Source organism: Tupaia chinensis, unplaced genomic scaffold, assembly GCF_000334495.1.
Source record: "Tupaia chinensis unplaced genomic scaffold, TupChi_1.0 Scaffold000605_1, whole genome shotgun sequence".
NCBI lineage: Eukaryota > Metazoa > Chordata > Mammalia > Scandentia > Tupaiidae > Tupaia > Tupaia belangeri.
This window is the reverse complement of record NW_006160123.1, coordinates 2,156,759-2,175,843: the sequence shown is the minus strand read 5'-3', so window position 1 is coordinate 2,175,843 and position 19,085 is coordinate 2,156,759. Positions and strand designations below refer to the sequence as shown.

General features: G+C 39.2%; 1 protein-coding gene and 1 long non-coding RNA gene across 2 annotated transcripts in view; one reads left to right on the top strand and one right to left on the bottom strand.

The window, feature by feature from the left end:
• Positions 1–2,144: 2,144 nt before the first annotated feature.
• Positions 2,145–9,114, top strand: LOC114009701 (uncharacterized). The gene is made up of 2 exons (XR_003551083.1): positions 2,145–2,415; positions 5,259–9,114. It is a non-coding gene; the product is annotated as an uncharacterized LOC114009701 (long non-coding RNA).
• Positions 9,115–18,280: 9,166 nt separating this feature from the next.
• Positions 18,281–19,085, bottom strand: part of OIP5 (Opa interacting protein 5) — a 12,310-nt gene continuing 11,505 nt past the window's right edge. The window contains exon 5 of the mRNA XM_006158672.3: positions 18,281–18,566. Within this exon, the coding sequence (XP_006158734.1) occupies positions 18,471–18,566 (96 nt within the window). The 3' untranslated portion in view covers positions 18,281–18,470. The remainder of the gene's footprint in view (positions 18,567–19,085) is intronic.

The following is a 19,085-nucleotide window of genomic DNA, read 5'->3' as shown; positions in this document are numbered from 1 at the left end:
TACAAGCCTGAGTTAGTCTGTGTCTCCAGCCCGTTGACCTTGAAATTGGGTGTGACCGATACACCCGGGATTTTCATTCCAGACACTCCTGCAACCTTGCTACGTCCATTCGCCCCCAAGCCCCAAGTTTTACGTCCTGAGTAAGCAGCTTTGTCCTCAGGTCCTGATGACGACCTAATGGCACATCAGTTTCTGATGATGGGTAGAATTCACTGGGTAGAATTCACTGTTGGATTCGTTTTTTGTTTTTTAATAGAATGAGAAGTAATTCTGGGAAACCTTGTTAGTGTGTCATTTAAAAAAAAATAAAGAATTTAACTTTCTTTCTTTCTCTCTTTCTTACCTACCAGAGAGGTACAGAGAGAGAGAGAGGGAGGAGAGTGAGAGCACACTGCAGTTGGCCCTGTGGGAGTCCAGGGCCCTTAACCACCACGCCACCTGCTCTCTGCTGGAGTGTAAATTTTGAATGTGGTAGGGTTCCACAGTGTCAATACTGTAAGGCATTTGTATTTGATTCTTGTTTAACTTTATGGAGTATCTCTTTTTTTGGTCTCTTATTTAAGATTTTTATTGCTAGTTTAAAACTGACCCATTTGTTGGGTCTAGTTCAAGTGGACATAAAATACAAATGAATGTTATGATAGACTCATGTGCTCTTTGCTGACCCTGGATTTGGCAGAGCTGAAAACAGCAAGTAAGGAAGCACTTCTAGTTTACATCTGGGGTGGGCAGAACGGCTTCCTACAAGGAAGGCTGGTGAGAAGAGGGGCTGTTCTGTCATCACCAGGGTGGTGACCTGAGGATACACCATCAACAGCCCTCAGTGCATCCATGCAGTGAGCTTCAGGAAAACGACCAGGTACTCAGCGATGAAGTTTGCCATGAAGGCGATGAGGACTCCACATGTGTGCATTGAGAGCAAGCTTAACGGTTGTCTGAGCCCATCTCACAGTGTATCTCTGGTTGATTTAGAAAATGTAATGAGTATTGGGACCAGAAATTGGCATAATGACTGCATCGCTGGACTCCATGTAGTCGACAGCAGTTAAGTCCCGGACCTGGTGGTTTAAACTCACGTCGGGTGCATGTGCCCAAGATCCCAAGAGGAAAATGGAGAAGGGATTGCGGCATGGCCATCCTCCTGGGGGGGTGATTTCTCGCTTTCTGTCTCTCTGTCTCTCTCTGTCTTTCTGGCAAGTGCATGCGCCCTATAGCAAAAACCTCTCAAAAAAAAAAGAAAGAAAGAAAAGAAAATGTAATGAGTATAAAGATTCACCAGACAAACTCCACACTTTGGTTACCTATGTTCCTGTTACCAATTTAAAAAATCTATAGTCAGTCAATGTGGATGAGAACTTACTGCCAAAAAAAGAAAAACCCCTCGACACCAGTAGATGGCAAAATGGTTATGTCTCTGGACTCCTATGTAGTTGACTGAGATTTGAGTCCTGGACCTGGTGACCTAAAACTCACACCAGTCACATGTGTGTGTGTGTGCTGAAGATCCCCAGAGGAGAATGGAGAAGGGATTGTGGCATGGTCATCCTCCCTTCCCCCGGGTGGGGGTGATTTCTTACTTTCTGTCTCTCTGGTGAAGGCACATGCCCTATAACAAAAATCTCGAAAACAAAACAAACCCCTACTTTTTTCTGGAGAGGTTTTTGCTATAGGGCACGTGCACTCGCCAGAAAAACAGGTATAATGGCTATGTTACTGGACTCCCACGTAGTCGACCGCGGTTCAAGTCTCAGACCTGGTGGCTTAAACTCACGCCAGGCGCGTGTGCGTGTGTGCCCCAGATCCCGAGAAGAGAATGAAGGAGAACAGATTGTGCCGTGGCCATCCCCCCTGGGGGAGTGATTTCTCACTTTCTGTCTCTTCATCTCTCTCTTCCTGGCAAGCACATGTGCCCTATAGCAAAAACCTCTCCAAAAAAAAAAAAGGGAGTAGAATTCATGTCACTACAGGTAGAGAATAACTGCCCTTTAAAAAAATATATTTATTTATTTATTTATTTACTTTTGCCTTACTTTACCTTACCTTACCTTACCTTGACCAGAGAGGGACAGAGCCAGAGAGAAGGTGAGATAGCAAGTTGCCAGGTCTAGGACTCAAACCACAGTCGGCCATGTGAGAGTCTAGTTCCATTAACCACCACACCACCTACTGGCCTGGAGAATAACTGCTTTCTGATTGTTCATTCTGAATAGTTTATGATAGTGATATTTTTTGGAATAGCTTGGTTTGCTTGAAAAACTTTACATACCAACTGATCTAGCACTAGTGAGGGCTAGATCCTTATTTTAATATTCTTTTTATTTTCAGGTACCTTATCATGAGAAGAACATCTTCCTTAACCTTTTGGTGCTTTTATATTCATCTTGAAAACAAAATTAAGAACTCAGGACTTGGCAAGTAAGTAATAGCAGGTTCATCTTTTCAAATATTGTTTAAGCAGCTTAACATAGCTAGGTAGAACAGTAAGCCATTAGTTTCAAGAGAAGGTGAACATCAAAACCGACTATAAATTACTGGTATTTCAGTTAAGTGTTTGATTTTTAGCATAATGTATTAAGAAGAAAGCTTGATTATTTCCCTGAACAACCAATAATTTTTATTGGATAAGGAAGAAAGACACTGATTTAATAAGATCAAAGGAGAAGAAATTATTTTTTCAAAATGAATGTTATTAGGTGATTCTAGGCAACTTTTAAGATAAATTTTATTGTGCATATTTAGGGTATATAGACTGGGTCTTCAAAAGTTTATGCAAAACACATATGAAAAAGCCATATGTGGGGGCCAGCAGGTAGCATGGACTTTATGGTGCTGGATCCCACATAGCCAATTCTGAGGTTCAAGTCCTGGACCCAGCGGCTTGAGAATCAATGAAAGGAAGGAAGGAAGGAAGGAAAAAGCTGTATGTGTATGTAAAGGAGGCAGCCCGCAGTTTGAGTGGGCTTGCCTGTGTTGTTTACCAATTCCAAAGACACATTCAGAAGTCCAGCAGAAGACACGAGTTTACTTACTAGGACAGGATGGATGCTTTGCTGACAGCTGAGTGGAGGGTCCGTGCTTATATGAGCACAGAATCATGCTATATATATATTAAGCTCAGAGAGTACATACATCACTTATGAGATCAGCACAGACTGCCTGCCTCAAGGCAGGGATCTGGTTCTTACATATACTGTTTGAGAATGATGATAAAAGGTCAGTCAGATTATCAAACAGAGCCACCAGAGCTTGTAGATTAATTTAGTGTCTCTGATCTTGGGATGCTGGCATGGGAAAGGGGTGCATGCCTCTGCAATAGCTCCAGCCACGAGTCAATAACATGAGGTAAGGGAAGGGTCACAGATGTTCGCCAGGCCTGGCGAGACCAGCAACTGGATCTCAGAGATTTAGGGGGAAGGGCAGGCTGCAGAGAGCTCAGTATCTGGAGCCTACCCTTAGTGGATTTCAACACAAGCTCTGGTTTTCTAGCCGTACTGCATAATGTTAAGGAGTAGATGGTAGAAATGACAAATAGTGATTGAATGTTTAAAAAATAATTGGAATAATAATAATAATGATCTGGAAAAAAATGAAAAGCTATTAGATGATGATGATGGGGATTTTAATGTCTTTGTATTGACTGATATGAATGGTATTCCTTCTGGAAAAAGAAATATAATACACTGTAAAGTTATATGTGATTCAGTGTCATATAAGCAAGATTATGATATAATAAAATTATTTTAAGTAAAAAAAAATAGATGGTGGGGTCGGGGGGATATAATAAAATTATTTTAAGTAAAAAAAAAAAGATGGTGGGGGCGGGGGAGACAGGCAGATGGTGTAATGGTTCTATCACTGCACTCCCACATGGTTGACTGAGACGATGGTGTAATGGTTATATCACTGCACTCCCACATGGTTGACTGAGATCCAAGTCCCAGACCTGGCAGCTTAAAACTCACGCCGGGAGCATGTGCGATCATACCCAAAATTCTGAGAGGAGACTGGAGGAGAAGGGATTGTGGTGAGGCCATTCACCTTGGGGGGTGATTTTCCACTTTCTGTTTCCCTGTCTCTCTAGTGAGCACATGTGCCCTATAGCAAAAAAATCTCTAAAATTTTAAGAAAGATTTGGGGGGAACAAAGTTTACATATAATGAAGGTGTACATTTTTATTATTATTGCTGAAGGAATTTGTTTTTAAAAGAATGTAGACAGTTTCCTTCTTAAGGAAAAAAATGCCCTAAAGGCTTCTTTGGTACTTATTTGGTTTATACAGAATTCTTTTATCATGATTATTTCTAGAAAGAACTAGCAGTTATCTTATTTCTCTCTCAACATTGTTGTTAGTTATCTTGCCATTAGAAATGGATTACAGAGGGACCAGCAGATAGTGTAATGGTTATGTTACTGGACTCCCACGAAGTCTACTGCAGTTTGAGTCCAGGACCTGGCAGTTTAAATCTCATGCCAGATGCATGTGTGTGTCTGCCCAAAATCCCAAAAGAAGAATGGAGGAGAAGGGATTTAGGTGTGGCCATCTCTGGGGGTGGTGGTGGGGGGGAGGTGGTGGTGGTGATTTCTCACTCTCTGTCTCTCTGTCTCCCTCTGGCATGTGCACACGCTCTATAGCAAAAATCTGTTTTGTTTAAAAAAACAAAAAAACTCAGCCTAGGCACAAGTGTGTGTGCATCCAAAACCTGGAGGGGGAATAGAGGAAAAGGAATTAAGGCACGGCCATTTCCGGAGGTGGGGGTGGGGGGCGTGATTCCTCATGTTTTCTGTCCCTATCTCTACATGGCAAGTGCATGTGGCTGATAGCAAAAATCTAAAAAAAAAAAAAAAAAAGAAAAAAAAGAAAAAATTAGGATACATATGGTTTTGAGTATTATATAATAGGGCAACAAATCTGGAGTACAGTACTGTTTTAAATATGTTTTATATAGAATCAGTCTTGTGACTGCAAAAAACTTAAGAACACCTCTGTTTGCCTTTATAGGAAATTGACATATATATCTCATTTTATATAAGACAAGCTTTTACATAAATCCGGCTTTTTTGTGTCATGCTTACATTTTTTTTTACTAATGTTTTTGTTTTTTTTTTGATGACAATATTGCATTTGGTGTTCTTTAGACATTTTCTTTTATACAGAATATAATCAGAATGTTCTTTTGAATATGTATGTTTTTACAAAGTAAGCTCATGTAACAGTACTTGTCCTAATCTTTCTGTTTTTCATTTACTTGTATTTCCAGGTATCTGTTCTCTTAGAGTGGGTAGTCCTGCTTCTTTTATCTAGCCACTTTCCCTTTTCCTGAAATGTGGATCTCTCTTCTACACATTACCTCCGTGATTTAAAATAGAAAGGCTGCTTTTCTTTTTGTGTCACCTCTCAAATTCAACACAGAGAAGCTCCTAGGATATAATTACCCTGCTGACTTCTCCAGGAAGAAAGAAGCAACTGAGATGGCTCTTCTGTTCCTGTTTGATTATGAAGAAATTATTTTGCAAGCTGAAGGCTGATGTTTTGTTGAAAAGGTTGCTTAGGTAGTAGTATTTATGAATTCTTTACCTTTTTTCCGCAAACAAGAAGACTAAATAAATAATAAATATGGATGACTTCAGTGCTTTTTAAAATTGTCTTCCAGTTTTAGGCACTATCATGATAAGCACAGTTTAGACTGCAACAATAAATTCCAAATACACAGTCTAATTTGAAATGAAAGAGATGCTAAAAAGTTACATGTATTTACAACTCAAAGCCCTGGCTCATCTTGTGACAGCTTTACTGGCTAAGAACACAGTTCCAGTTTTACAGGTAAACTTCTGAGATGATAAAGAATCATAAAGACAAGACATCAAGGAGGTTAATTTCAAATGCAAATAAAACATCACAGTCTCTGTACAAATACACATTTTTACATGTGTAAATTATATACACTTTTGGATGAGAAGAGATTTTTCTGAAGAAGAAAGCTGTTGACTTCTTCCTCAGAAGTCTTTGGATATGAAAAACGTCAAATGTTTTCATTCTGCTATGGAAGGACCAGACTGTGTAGGAGCTAACTTGCAAGTATGTGTAGGTTTAATGGAAGTGTGGGAAATGCAAACAAACCTGAGTCCAGTGATGAAATCTTGTTTACCTCCCTAGGATGAGAGCCTGCTGCATCTTTTTTTTTTTTTTTTGGCAGTCTTATATAACTCTTGAGTCTTTATTTCCCAAGTTGCTAAGACTCGGAAGACGTGGCATAGTGGGTTTTTTTGGATCCGAAGATGTGATGGACCCAACAGAATGACCTGCCTGGAGCTTTGGATGCAGAGGAGGTTGTGGGTGTGTGGATGAGAAAGGTTTCATATAACTCCTTTCTCCTAAGAAAAAGAAGCAATGTGTTTTACATTATATAACTAATTTTTTATAAAGGCATAAATAATTCTTCCTTCAGCCCAAGATAGGTACATGAATGTGATAGATTATTCTAGGTGGTACGTTAGGATGATAAGACTAGGACTTAGGTAACATGCCTCAGTTGGAACTGAACTTTCTCATGGAATGGTCCTCGGAAGCAGGGTTCCCAAACTTGTGGTTATATTATCACAGATACTGAAGAAATTCAGGATCTGAAAAACCTCAAAACAAGAAAGACAGTTCTAATAAAAATGATGGATTTTCCTTTTTTCTCAAAAGAGTTATACCATATGATGAACAAAATATAGTAGAAAGCTATCCTTGCTTCCAAACCAACGGAGGACATTGTATGTATTGTTATATCTTTCCATAAGAATGAAACCTTTATTTGTGACTCTAAGTTGAGAAAGAACTTAAAACTTCTTAGGTGAACTTAAGAACAGATAGTATTAGATCATCTCTGTGTTTTCTGGAATGTTTGTTCAGGGCTATGCAAGCTGTGATACTAGAAACTTATGGCAGACTTACCAAAATTTCAGAATGACAGAAATGGCCAAAAATGGGAAATTTTGAGCAAGCTAAGATTAGTGAGATTGCTCAACCAATTCAAAATGGGCTAAAAAAGCTTTTATTTCGTAAAATAATCACATAGATAAAATATAATTTCCTTTAACTGGGGGCAATTACTGAATGATAAAGCAAGAAATAACTTTGGATAAAAGAAGGTTAAATTTTTCTCTAACCTTCCAGCCACTTCCTGATGTGTTTCCTTTAGTATTTTGGAATTATTAAAAGACGTAGGTCCCATTGTATGTACAAAATATCATATGGAGAATCTGTACCTTCCTGTTGTCAGTTATCCATATTCTTTATGTCCTTTTGGTAAGTTTTTGGGTAGGATCATTTGTTGGGATAGGTTACCTGTACTAGTAAAACTAGCTCTGACTTGCTTGTTTGAACGGGTATCAGACTCAGCTTTTCCAGAAGCTTTATATTTTATTTCACAATTCAGAGAACCAGTGTTCAACATTCTTTTTCAAATTGTTTCTGCATTTTCATGGTGGACACTGGTAGCATTTAACAAGTGGGTATATTCCAGGTGTAGTTTTCTAGTATTTACATGTCTGCACTTTTTTCTTTGCTGTCTTGGTCCCCTTCTTGACAAAAGCTATCATTTTAGGCAGGAGATTATGCCTCAGTCTTCAGCTATGCCTCCTTATCCTTTGTTCGCTGGCAGTTTTTAATTTTGAAAACAAAAATACGGGATATGTGCAATAGAAATATATATATATATAATGTATATTTTAATACTTGTGGACAAATGTTACAAGTTGTTTAAGAACAACAAAATCACCAATGTCTTCCATTTTGAGATGTGTATAGTTTTGTAAGCATTAGTGCTTGGTAGCATATTGTAGTGCCGTGTTAGGGGGTAGTGCATGAGCCTAGTAATAATTTTAAACTTCAGTATGAATTATGGATAATAACAAATAGTATAAAAAGAGTGGAAAATCTAGACCTCTTCTTTTTTCATATCTGAATCTGTGATATTCTCCCTGGGGAAAGGAGATGAAGGCCAAAAGACTCACTTAGGAATAGTAGGGTCACGGTGTGAGACGCTGTCTTTGAGTATATGGATGTTTCCCATGTGGTAGCTGAGACCAGCTGCCTTTTTGTTCAGGAAACCTTAAAATGAGGCTCCATTTCATGCTTCTGCTTAGCTGTTAGTGTGCAGTGATCTTCTTAACACTGTCTTCACATCATGTATCTGTTAGTTTCGTTATCTTCCCAGTGCTTTTAAGAAATATTTTACATTTTGCATATCTTCCTGAGATGCTAGGTTAATTGCATCGATGAGTGTCTGTCCTGCAGACCATGTGTCACTGGACGAACAGTAGCTCAGAGCCTTAGATTATTTGTTAGGAATCTTCCTATTTTTGCATCTGCTCAGCTGTGTATTGATGGGGTTCCAGACTTCATAAGAATTGGAAATGTAGCTAGACGGAAGCTACCTAGGTTGCCAGTATTAGTGGACTCTCCTCCGTAGTGTTCACTCTTTTCTACTTTTGCAAATAAAACAGCTGTTTCCTCTGAATATGCATAGCTTTCAGTAGAAAGGGAATTCCTACTTCTAAAAGCTGTCTTGCAATCTTGGAAGTGGCCATTTTCTGAGGTAATTATTAAATCATCATTAAAGCAAGTCTAGGATTTGTTGACACAGATTCTGTAGCTAGATAATCAGAAATGGAAAACTGTATACCACTATTTTAATGTGGTATATCTTATACACAAGTAAGCTAGAACAAGTAGGCTGGCAGATCTCCAGGGACCCATGTTTAGATTCTCATACTATACAAAATATTTGTACTTTGACTCAAGTAGTTTAGTGCCTGAGAGAATCCATTTCTGGAGAGCATTTAGGATAAAAAAAAATACCTCTGAAAAGGTGATAAATACAAAATAGCATAGTATATAGGAAAGGTTATTTACTGTTGCAAAAAAAAAAAAGCCATAAAGAACTAGTAATTTTCAAGAGGTAGAATTTTAGTAGCAATAACAGTTTTGCATGTGTAGTAAACTGCATTAGCAAGGTTGTTAAGTAGAAAAAGTTACTGCTGGAATTTGGGCTCTGCAACCAACAGAGTTGTAGGAAGCTATCTTTTAGGTAAAGAACAATGGAAGGTACTTTTAGAACAGTATGAATGTATATAAATATATCATTGTGTGCGAAATAACCAGCTTTTATGTATGTTTAAAGACCCCATTTGCTTTCTAAAGCATAAGTCAGAGCCTTGAAATGAAACCTTTGTTTTTTACTAGAAACAAATATCCTCCCACTGCCCTCAGAAAAGCACCATGTGAATTTTTTGCTTAAGATGTTCCTTTTTTTTTTTTTTTTTGGTAGGGGGCGGGCCCTCGCCAGAAAGACAGAGACAGAGAGATAGAAATCGAGAAATCACCCCCCAGGGGGGATGGCCATGCTGCAATCCCTTCACCATTCTCCTCTCGGGATCTTGGGCACACATGCACACGTGCCCGGAGTGAGTTTAAGCCACTGGGTCTGAGACTCGAACTGCGGGCGACTACATGGGAGTTCAGCAACGTAGCCATTATGCTAACTGCTGGTCCCAAGATGTTCCTTTTAACAATGAGCATTTACTTTGTTAAAATGGCATATTTTTCTGCTTTGTCACATGCTTCTTTGTTGGTTTCCTGGGTATATTTTTTAAATAGAAGAGAGAGGTTTGGAGTGGGGGAGTGTATGTAGGGTTAAAAAAAACCTAAGAACTTGGATAGCTAACTTTTATTCATGCTTGTGGATAGAGCAGTTGGGATTTAAGGTGAAAAGCAAAAGGGTTGAAGGGAATCGTCAAAACAGTTAGTTTTAATGCTTTTTCTAAAAAAAAAAAAAAAAACTTGTCTAATATAGATGTGGCCTATGGCTTATGACTGCTTATTTAACAAGAAGAACCCAGTAAACTAGTTTCTTGAGCTGAGTAGTCGCACAGCTCAGAGCAGGATATAATAATGGAACTAGGGTGACTTCTTACTCCCTTTAACCTCATGTTCATCTTGGCCATTGAGCACCTTCAATATCCCTAAAAAGGTTGGGTCTACAGTCCCTTGTTTTCCCAAGGAAAACTAAAAGATAAGTGGTGTAGATCTAAGAAAACAGTGCCTCTTGGAAATTTATTATATGTCAATCCTAACAGGTAGGGAAAAGGCTATATTAAGTTGATTATAGCTCCTCTTTAGATGTCCTATGCCATCGGTTGGTGTTAAGAGACATTAGAACCAAGCAATATTCAGACATCTGCACTATCATGGGGACTGCGGTACATATTACAGGGATGTCAACAGTTAGTTACTTGGAACAATTAAAGATTAACAGCTATGTTAGTATATTTCTAAATGCAAAGGTATGCTACAAGTTTTTGTAGTCTCAAAGTATGTGGTGAGTTACTTTCAGTTTTTGGGTCTCATGTTTATGCTATGTACCTGTTATATGCAACATATGAAGACACCCTTTGCCTCCAGGAGTTTACATTCTCATGGTGCACTTGGTGCAAGCAAATTGTTTCTAGTTGATTCCGAACTTTGCGTGGCTATTATTTATACCATATTTGGAAGGATCCCTTCACCAACAGTTGTAAAAGGCACAGGGCTATGCTCAATTTCAGGGCACTGATGCTTGAGTTTACATTGAATTAGCACTGCTCTTCGTCAACTCCTTTTCTCCAGGGAGTTGTGCGGGTCATGCTGCTTAATGTGAATCCGAAAAGGAACAATTCTAAGAGCTTTACCATTCCCCAGCCACCGATGTTCTACAATACAGCTGTCAGTAAATGGTCAAGATAACCTGTTCCTTAACACTGTATTATCTCTCAATTCTCTTTCCAAAGTTTTTACATGATTCTCTACCCAAAAGGACCATGACTTGCATATAAGACTTTTATAACTGCACAGTGGTCATAATTTTCATCTTTTCGTGGTGACTTATACCTCCGCTCTGAAGCAGCATTGTGATAGAGGTGAAGAAATGCATCTGCCTGCATTTCTAAGAAAACACTTTGTCAGCTTAAATTTTTAGTTGAAACTTTGCATGTGTCCTTGCTATTCCCATAATTCCTCTGAATCAAGGGCTTTACTTTGCATGTTTATTAGAACTGGGTCTAGTTGAGAAGAGTGTAAGCAAAAGCAGCAGGCCACTGACTCTGACTTTAGAGTACTAACATTCTATTCTAGTGCATGAGTGAAAACGTCCAGTGTTAATGTGACTACTAGTAATTTTACATATGCATTAATAATGAAGCAATAGAAATTTAAGCCAATAGCTTGAACTTATTATTTGAATTTTTTTTAATGAAAGATTATCTTACTTCCATTGAAAATGAGAAGTATTAGATAAATAGGGGCAACCACAAGACATTCAAACTATCAGGAATAGGGCCTAACAGTGCTCACCCTGTCACTTCTTGCTTGGTTCCATTAGTCCCCAAGCATGTTTGAATACAAAACAAAAGGCATAAACTCAGCATGTTGAATCAATAAATATGCTACTATGGCGCTAATAATCAGATAGGTGCAGAGTTTCAGAAAGGATAGGGAAGTAGGAAACATGAATATGGAGGATGTCACAACTAGGTAGGAGGTTTGTCCAATGAGGTTTGCAGTCTCCTAAAACTGGCATGTTTGGGTATCCGCTGCAGCAGCAGTGGTGCAGCAGTAACACAACACCTGTAACCACATGGGACGGTCCTGAGTTTACATGCCAAGGTCTCTGCATGCCAGGTACATGGGTGCCCTTAGATCCAGGCTGGCTGAGATGGGGGCGGGTCATGGTGTGAAGATGCTATTGAGGGTGTGTATCTCTCTGAAGAAAGAGAAACAGAAACATAAAACCCTAGTGTCTTGGAAATGATAAACATATTTCAGATGTTTCAGGATTTCAAAGAACTAGGTAACTTCTGTGAATGGTACTGGTACTAACCAGTCACAAAGAAACCCTACAGCAAAAGAGACAATAGAAACAGTTCTGAAAATACCAAAACATTCTGATTTCTCTTGTTACTGTAGTACATTCAAAATTTTTTTAAACTCTTTTTTTTTTTTTAAGAGAGATTTTTGCTATAGGGTGCGTGCACACACCTGAGAGACAGAAAGTGAGAAATCATCCCTCAGAGGGATTGCCACACAGCAATCCCTTTTTCATTCTCTAGGGATTTTGGGCACGCATGCACACACACCTGGCGTGAGTTTTAAGCTTCCAGGTCTAGGACTCGAACCTTGGTCAGCTCTGTGGGAGTCCAGTGACGTTACAATTGTGCCATCTGCTAGTCCCTAAAAAACACTTTTGTAGCCAGAGTTTTATCCTTAATCCTTTGGTCAGGCAGCACAATTTATTGTCTAAAGCTTTCGCCAGGTAAACAGGCAAAAGTTTTGCCATTAACAAAAAATCTTGTCATTTATTTTATTTGATTTAAAGCAGATCAATTTATTCTAGTCGCTGAAAATTAGCTTTGCAAAGCTTCTTGATTGAAATAACCTTTTTAAGTGATTATGACAAATAATGTACAGAAAAACTCATGATGTGTGAAACTAGCCTAAATAGGATAGAATTCAGAATTAGACAAAATGGAAGTTTCATGTTCTGGTACTGAAAATGGCATTTTCTTTCCAAACTATTTAACTTACAATTCTTTGCTCTGGGACTTCATTACTAATACCTCTGGTAATGTTTCAATATTTTGTGGAATGGTAACTTTTTAGCAGTTTGGAATTACACTGCTTGTCATTGAGATGTTTATTTTCTACCCAAATAGGAAGTGAGATGTATCCCATGTATCAGTTTCCTCTTTGCCACTTAATTCTAACATGCCTGCCAACTAATGAAGATTTAAAAAGTTTCTCGAAATCGTTCCTATTGTTCCATTTTGGCATATTAAACTGGTAAATATTGGAGAACCAAGCATCACAGGATTTTTCACCAGGGACCCTGATTCCTAAACTTCTTTAATGTCAAAGTTAGTATCTTCTGGTTAGAATTTTCTGAAGATTTTTGCCTCACTTGGTGATTCCCATGCCATCAATTAAAATTTATTTTTTTCCTAGGGAAAAGGAACTCTGGCAGTACATTATCATCAGTCCTTACATAATAGTGAGTCTGGGCAGCTTAAGAACACCCGTCTCTTGCCATTAAAAGGCTTATTAGCACGAGCGTGCCCTTGACATAGTTTGATTTCTGTCCTGAGTGCAGGAGCCCCTCACTGTGTTTACGTGCTGTCCTTGCATATTCTCCAACGCACCGCTGATGTGTTACTGAAAGAATTTTGCTGAATATGTTTGAAGGATTACAAAAGGCAGCTTGCTTTTTAATCTATGCATCTTTGGAATTTTTGAAGAAATTTTATTCTTTGATGTAAAAAGGAACTGTTATAGAGTTGGAAACTCTGCACCGGTATGTATATATATATATTTTTAGCAATAAAGCAGCATGGGCTGAGAATGCACTGAAATTTCACTGTGTTGTTTGTTACTTGAAATGCGTCATTTTCCTCACCAGCTGTTAGTATGGTGGGTAAGGTGTTGGATTCCACATGGTCGACTATAGTTTTGGGTCTGGACTGGTGGCCTGAGAAACATACTAAGCACATGTGTATACATGAGGGAGAGGTGGAGAAAGGACTGGTGTGGCCATGCCCTATCAGGGCTGGTTCTTCACGATCTGTAAGTGCACATACCCCCTGGTAAATAAAACAGAAAGTGCAATTTCCTGTAACGCAGTAAGTTATGATGGGAGGAGGCACTCATATCTCTGATGAAGCAGGCTCTGGCCTTAAGGACCTGGTTTCTTGGTATCCCTGTGGCATTTTCTGGTATCCATTACTGAATGAACAGACAGACATGTTAAGAGGCATTATATTTTTATTTTCCTCCTTTTCCCATTTTGCCTTTAGGGCTCATCTTACTCTAGGTCTATGAACAAATGAGTAGAGCTGGGTAAGGAGAGAGTGACCTAAGTACAGTAGTGATGCAACTATTGCCAGTTCTTCCCATCTGAAACAGTAAGATGCTTTCATATGCACTATGTAAGTGTTGGCTTAGTTATCTAAAGAGGTTTGAATACTACAGGATCTCACATGGCCAACTGCAGGGTTAAGGATGTTGAAGGGCCGGCAGGTGGCGTGGTGGTTAAGGCACTGGACTTCTACATGGCCCACCGTGGTTCAAGTCCCAGACCTGGCAGCTTGCTTTCTCACTTTCTCTCCCTTTCTGTTTGTCTACCTATGGTCAAATTGAAAGATAATTAAATTAATTATATAAATAAATAAATTTAAAATTAAATAGATAAATAAGATAAAATAAATTTAAATTAAAAAAATTAAAAGGATGGATGAGCACATGTGCATGTATGCCCAAAATCCCAAAGGCTGGATGAAATGAAGGGATCGCTCTGGGGCCCTCCCCCAAGCGGGGTGCTTTGTCAGTACCTTTTCCCACCATGACCTTGCTTCTCCCCATGCCCTCTGGCAAAATTAAAAAAAAATAACATCCTTCTAGCTACATCTCAACCAAGTTAACTTGTCTAGTCATTGCAGCCCCTTCCCATTCTCCAGTATAACCTCGAGTTTCTAAAAAAGTAAATCTTATCCTGTCTTACAAACCACCTGTAAAATTACCCAAGGGGTTCTTTTTCTTGGGATGAAAAACATCCTTCAAGAAACTAGTAAAGCTTTTGCACCTTGTGGTTTCTCACTACCTTTAAGATTTTTTTTTTAAATTATTGCCAGAGGGTGCATGTGCTTGCCAAAGTACATACGACTGCCAAAGAGAAACAAAGAGAAACGGAGAGGGAGAAAACAATGGCGCATGGTCATAACACAATCCCTTCTCGATTTCTCCATCCTGTGGGGATTTGAGGAATGTAAGCATATGTGCACACAATACGCACCCAAAGTGTTTTTAAGATTTTTGCTATATAGTGCATGTATGCTTGCCAGAGGCACAAACAGAGTCAGAAAGTGAAGTCAGTCCCTGGGGGCCACAATACCTTCTCCATCCTCCCCTCAGGATTTTGGGTAAGCACACACATGCATCCCACGTGATTTTCTTTTCTAGGGGATCTGATTTTTTTTTTTTTATCTGAACAGAAAAGAAGTATACAAGTCTACTAAAGAGAAGTGGTAAAAAACTGAATGTTACGGGACCAGCACTTACTGTAATGGCTATGTCGCTGGACTCCCATGTAGTTGATCGCACCTCGTGTCCCGGACTCGGTGGCTTAAACTCACTCCAGGCGCGTGTGTGTGCATGCCCAAGATCCCGAGAAGGGGAATGGAGGAGAAGGGATTGCGGCGTGGCCATCCCCTCTGGGGGTGATTTCTCGCTTTCTATCTATCTCTCTGTCTGTCGGGCGAGCGCACACGCCCTATAGCAAAAACAAAAAAAAAAAAAAAAAATCAAATGTTAAATATTATGGAATCAGTAAGTATATCAAGTTTGCTTTGGTAGCCGGTGATTCTTTTTTATTTTTATTTTTTTGTTTGCTATAGGGCGCATGCGCTCACCAGACAGACAGAGAGATATAGAGACAGAAAGCGAGAAATCACCCCCCAGGGGGGATGGTCATGCCGCAATCCCTTCTCTTCCATTCTCCTCTCGGGATCTTGGGCACGCACGCACACACACCCAGTGTGAGTTTCAAGCCACCAGGTCCGGGATGCAAACCGCGGTTGACTACGTGGGAGTCCGGCAACATAGCCATTACGCTAACTGCTGGTTCCCAAGTAGCGGTGATTCTTATACTTAATTTGCAAAAAAAAAAAACAAAACCAGTTACGCAGAGAACAAGAATACAAAATGCCCCTTTTTGAATACCAGTTTGATAAAACTGATTTTATAGATAGCTTATTGATTATTTTCAGTTTCAGTTCTCTCTGTGCAAATAATACACATAGCCCTATTAATGATGGTTCAGTAGGCTGAAATTGATTTTTCTTAGGATAGTTCAATAACCCAAATATAAAAAAGTTACTCAAGATTCACAAAGATAAATCAGTGCCTTGGAAACACAATTCACCCATATGTGTAATAGTTTTACAACACAACATGAAGTCACAGTCAAAGACAGTGATAACATTGCACAATCAGTACGTGACTTTAGGTAGTGCATTCCTGTGGCTCGTCTGGAGTTAACGCTACGTGGCTACCATAGTTCTGACCACGGGGCTTCTGACATACACAGATCTGTCTGCTTCTTTAAAAATCTGAATTTCTGTAAGAAACTGAACTTGACATAGAAGGACTTTGTTTTTTTTTTTTTTTTTGGAGAGCTTTTTGCTAGAAGGCGTGTGCACTCGCCAGACAGAGACAGAGAGACAAAGCGAGAAATCACCCCCCAGAGGGGATGGCCACGCCGCAGTCCCTTCTCCTCCAACCTCCTATTGGGATCTTGGGCACGTACGCACACACGCCCGGCATGAGTTTAAGCCACTGGGTCTCGGACTACATGGGAGTCCAGCTACATAGCCATTACACTAACTGCTGGTCCCAGGACTTTGTGTTTCAATACCCAGCGCGTTGGGAAGATTAGGACAGACAAAGCAACCACTCCTTAGAAGACTGCACATACACTTCATTACATCATTACAAAGAGCCCTCAAAACAACTCAGTACTGTAGGTAGAGACAGGCACATCTATTGTTTAGTTAGAGAAAATCCAAATGACTTTCCTGGAGTCAAATGTACCCCAAGACATATACAAGGAATGAGTATAACTGTGGCAATTAAAGAAACCCGCCACTGTGCAATACATGCGATTATGTGTGGTGTCGTATGTTACTAATGCATTATGACTCATCTCCCACTACCACGTGGCACAAGGAAACGGACCTCAAGATTCTCTGGTTAGAACAGGACAAATGTGACTCTAGTTTTAAATAGGAAAAATTAAGAGCTATAAAAGTCAAATTAGCTGACTTCAAATGGTTTACATCCCAGGATGAATCAGTTACACTGATTTAAGTCCAATTTAATTTAGGCAGGTTTTTAATCGCAAGAATAAGGACATTCTTAGTACATATTAATAACTAAACCAACATTAACACAATAAGCAATATCCTATATAATATTAAATCTTTTAACAGCTTATTCTTGATTATTCTGTATCTAGTTAATTTGTTGCTTTGTTTTTCAACAAGTTCAACTTTATTTTACAATTAATTCATATTTCTAAGCATTCTGTAATTGTTTCATTGAAGGAGGTACAGTTCTCCGATTTTTCTAAGAGCCAAACAACTGTACCTTGTTATCTGTTTGAATTCATAATTGCCTCTGCCATCCATATGCAGGTAGAACTCGTGGTGTTTCCAAAGAGATTTTCTATGTGACACAGTGAAGAGGGTGATGACTGTAGATGTACACTTCCATATCCACACTAATTGCACTTGTGAACTCATCCAAAATTGCAAGCTGGGGTTCATCCCGTGTGATTTTTAAGTCATCGGGTCTGGGACTCAAACTGCGGTCAACTACTTGGGAGTCCAACAACATAAGCATCATGCCATCTGTTGGTCTCCACCCACTGTTCTGAAAGCTGCTCAAACCACACAATCAGCCTTGTGAGATCCAGCTCCCTTAACCACCAGGTCATGGAGCTAGCCCTTTATGTGATTATTTCAGTTTCAGTGTTCACCTCCAGATAATAATCTGTGAGGATACAGTGTCTGTTTTGCTTACTTTTTTATCTCCAGCACCTAGCACAACATCTTAAAAACATTAATTGAATACTTAGCCAAGGTGCAACATAATGCAAAATTAGAGAAAACAGGAGTTCAGTGAATGTTTCATATTTTATTGTTCCTTTCATTACTACCCTGTTGAACCCAGTTTAAAATAGAAAACTACAGAATATCCAATATATTAAATATTACTTATAGAATATGATGTGTATTTTATGTGAGAAAAAATGACTTCGCAGTATTCATGTAACTGCTCCGTGAGGAATGCTAATGGGCAACGCTAACACGGCTGCTTTCACACCGGCTGTGCATCTTCGCATCAGAGGACACACATCCTATTTCCTACTTGGCAGTCAAAGATGTTTTTAGACATCAGTATCATGGAGTGGTAAGAAATTTAAATAAGTTCTTAAAGAAAATAGCTATGAAACCTAGAGAGAAGATACCTTAGTTCCTCAGCTTCTAAAAACAGCTTCACAAATCATTTGGGAAATTAGCCTAGAGGTGACCATAAGCTATATTTCCATACCCATTCTTTTTTTGAGAATTATTTTATATATTTATTTATTTTAATTTGACCCAAGAGAGAGGGAAAGATGGAAAGGGGGAAAGAGGGAGAGGGAATGGGTGAGAGACAGAGTCCCCAGATCTGGGATTCAAACGGCAGTCGACCATGTGGAAGTCCAGCATCCCCAACCACCATGCCAACTGCTGGCCCCTCCACAACCATTCTTGAAGACAGTCTTTGTCAAGAAATAATTAAACAATGCTTGTTGAAGACAACAGTAAAGACTGAACCTGAGACAATTGCTGGCTCTCCATCAGTTCTCTGGTTTGGACTGGTCAGGAGTCACTTCCTTCAGGGTCTTCATTAGTAAATTTAAACGAGTATTCATTAGCATTATCTTCTCTTTCAGCTGGGAAGAGGAATATATAGTCAGGGGATTTTAAGATTAACTTGGGCCAGCAGGTGGCGTGATGGCTAAGGCTCTGGACACTCCCACATGCCAGACCACTATTAAGAGTCCCAGATCTGGGGGCCTGGTTTCTCACTTTCTTCTCTATGTGTCTGTCTTTCTCTGGTTAAATTAAATAAATGAATGAATAAATAAAATTAAATAATTCTTTTTTTTAAAAAAAAAAAAAAGATTAACTGTACAAGGAACCAGCAGGTGGAATGGTGGTTAAGGTGCTAGCCTCTCACATGGAGAAGCACAATTCGAATCCTGGACCTGGCAGCTTGCTTTGTCAATTTCCCTCTCTCTGTTTCTCTCTAGGGAGCACACATGCCCTATAATAAATTAAAAAATAATAATAAAGAAAATTTTTTAAAAACTAACTTTCCATGTCTTTAAAGTTATTTCTTCCTCAGGGTCAGCCTATGGACTGATGGTTACAGTGGCTCCGACCCCCATCGCCGGCCACACAAGATTCAC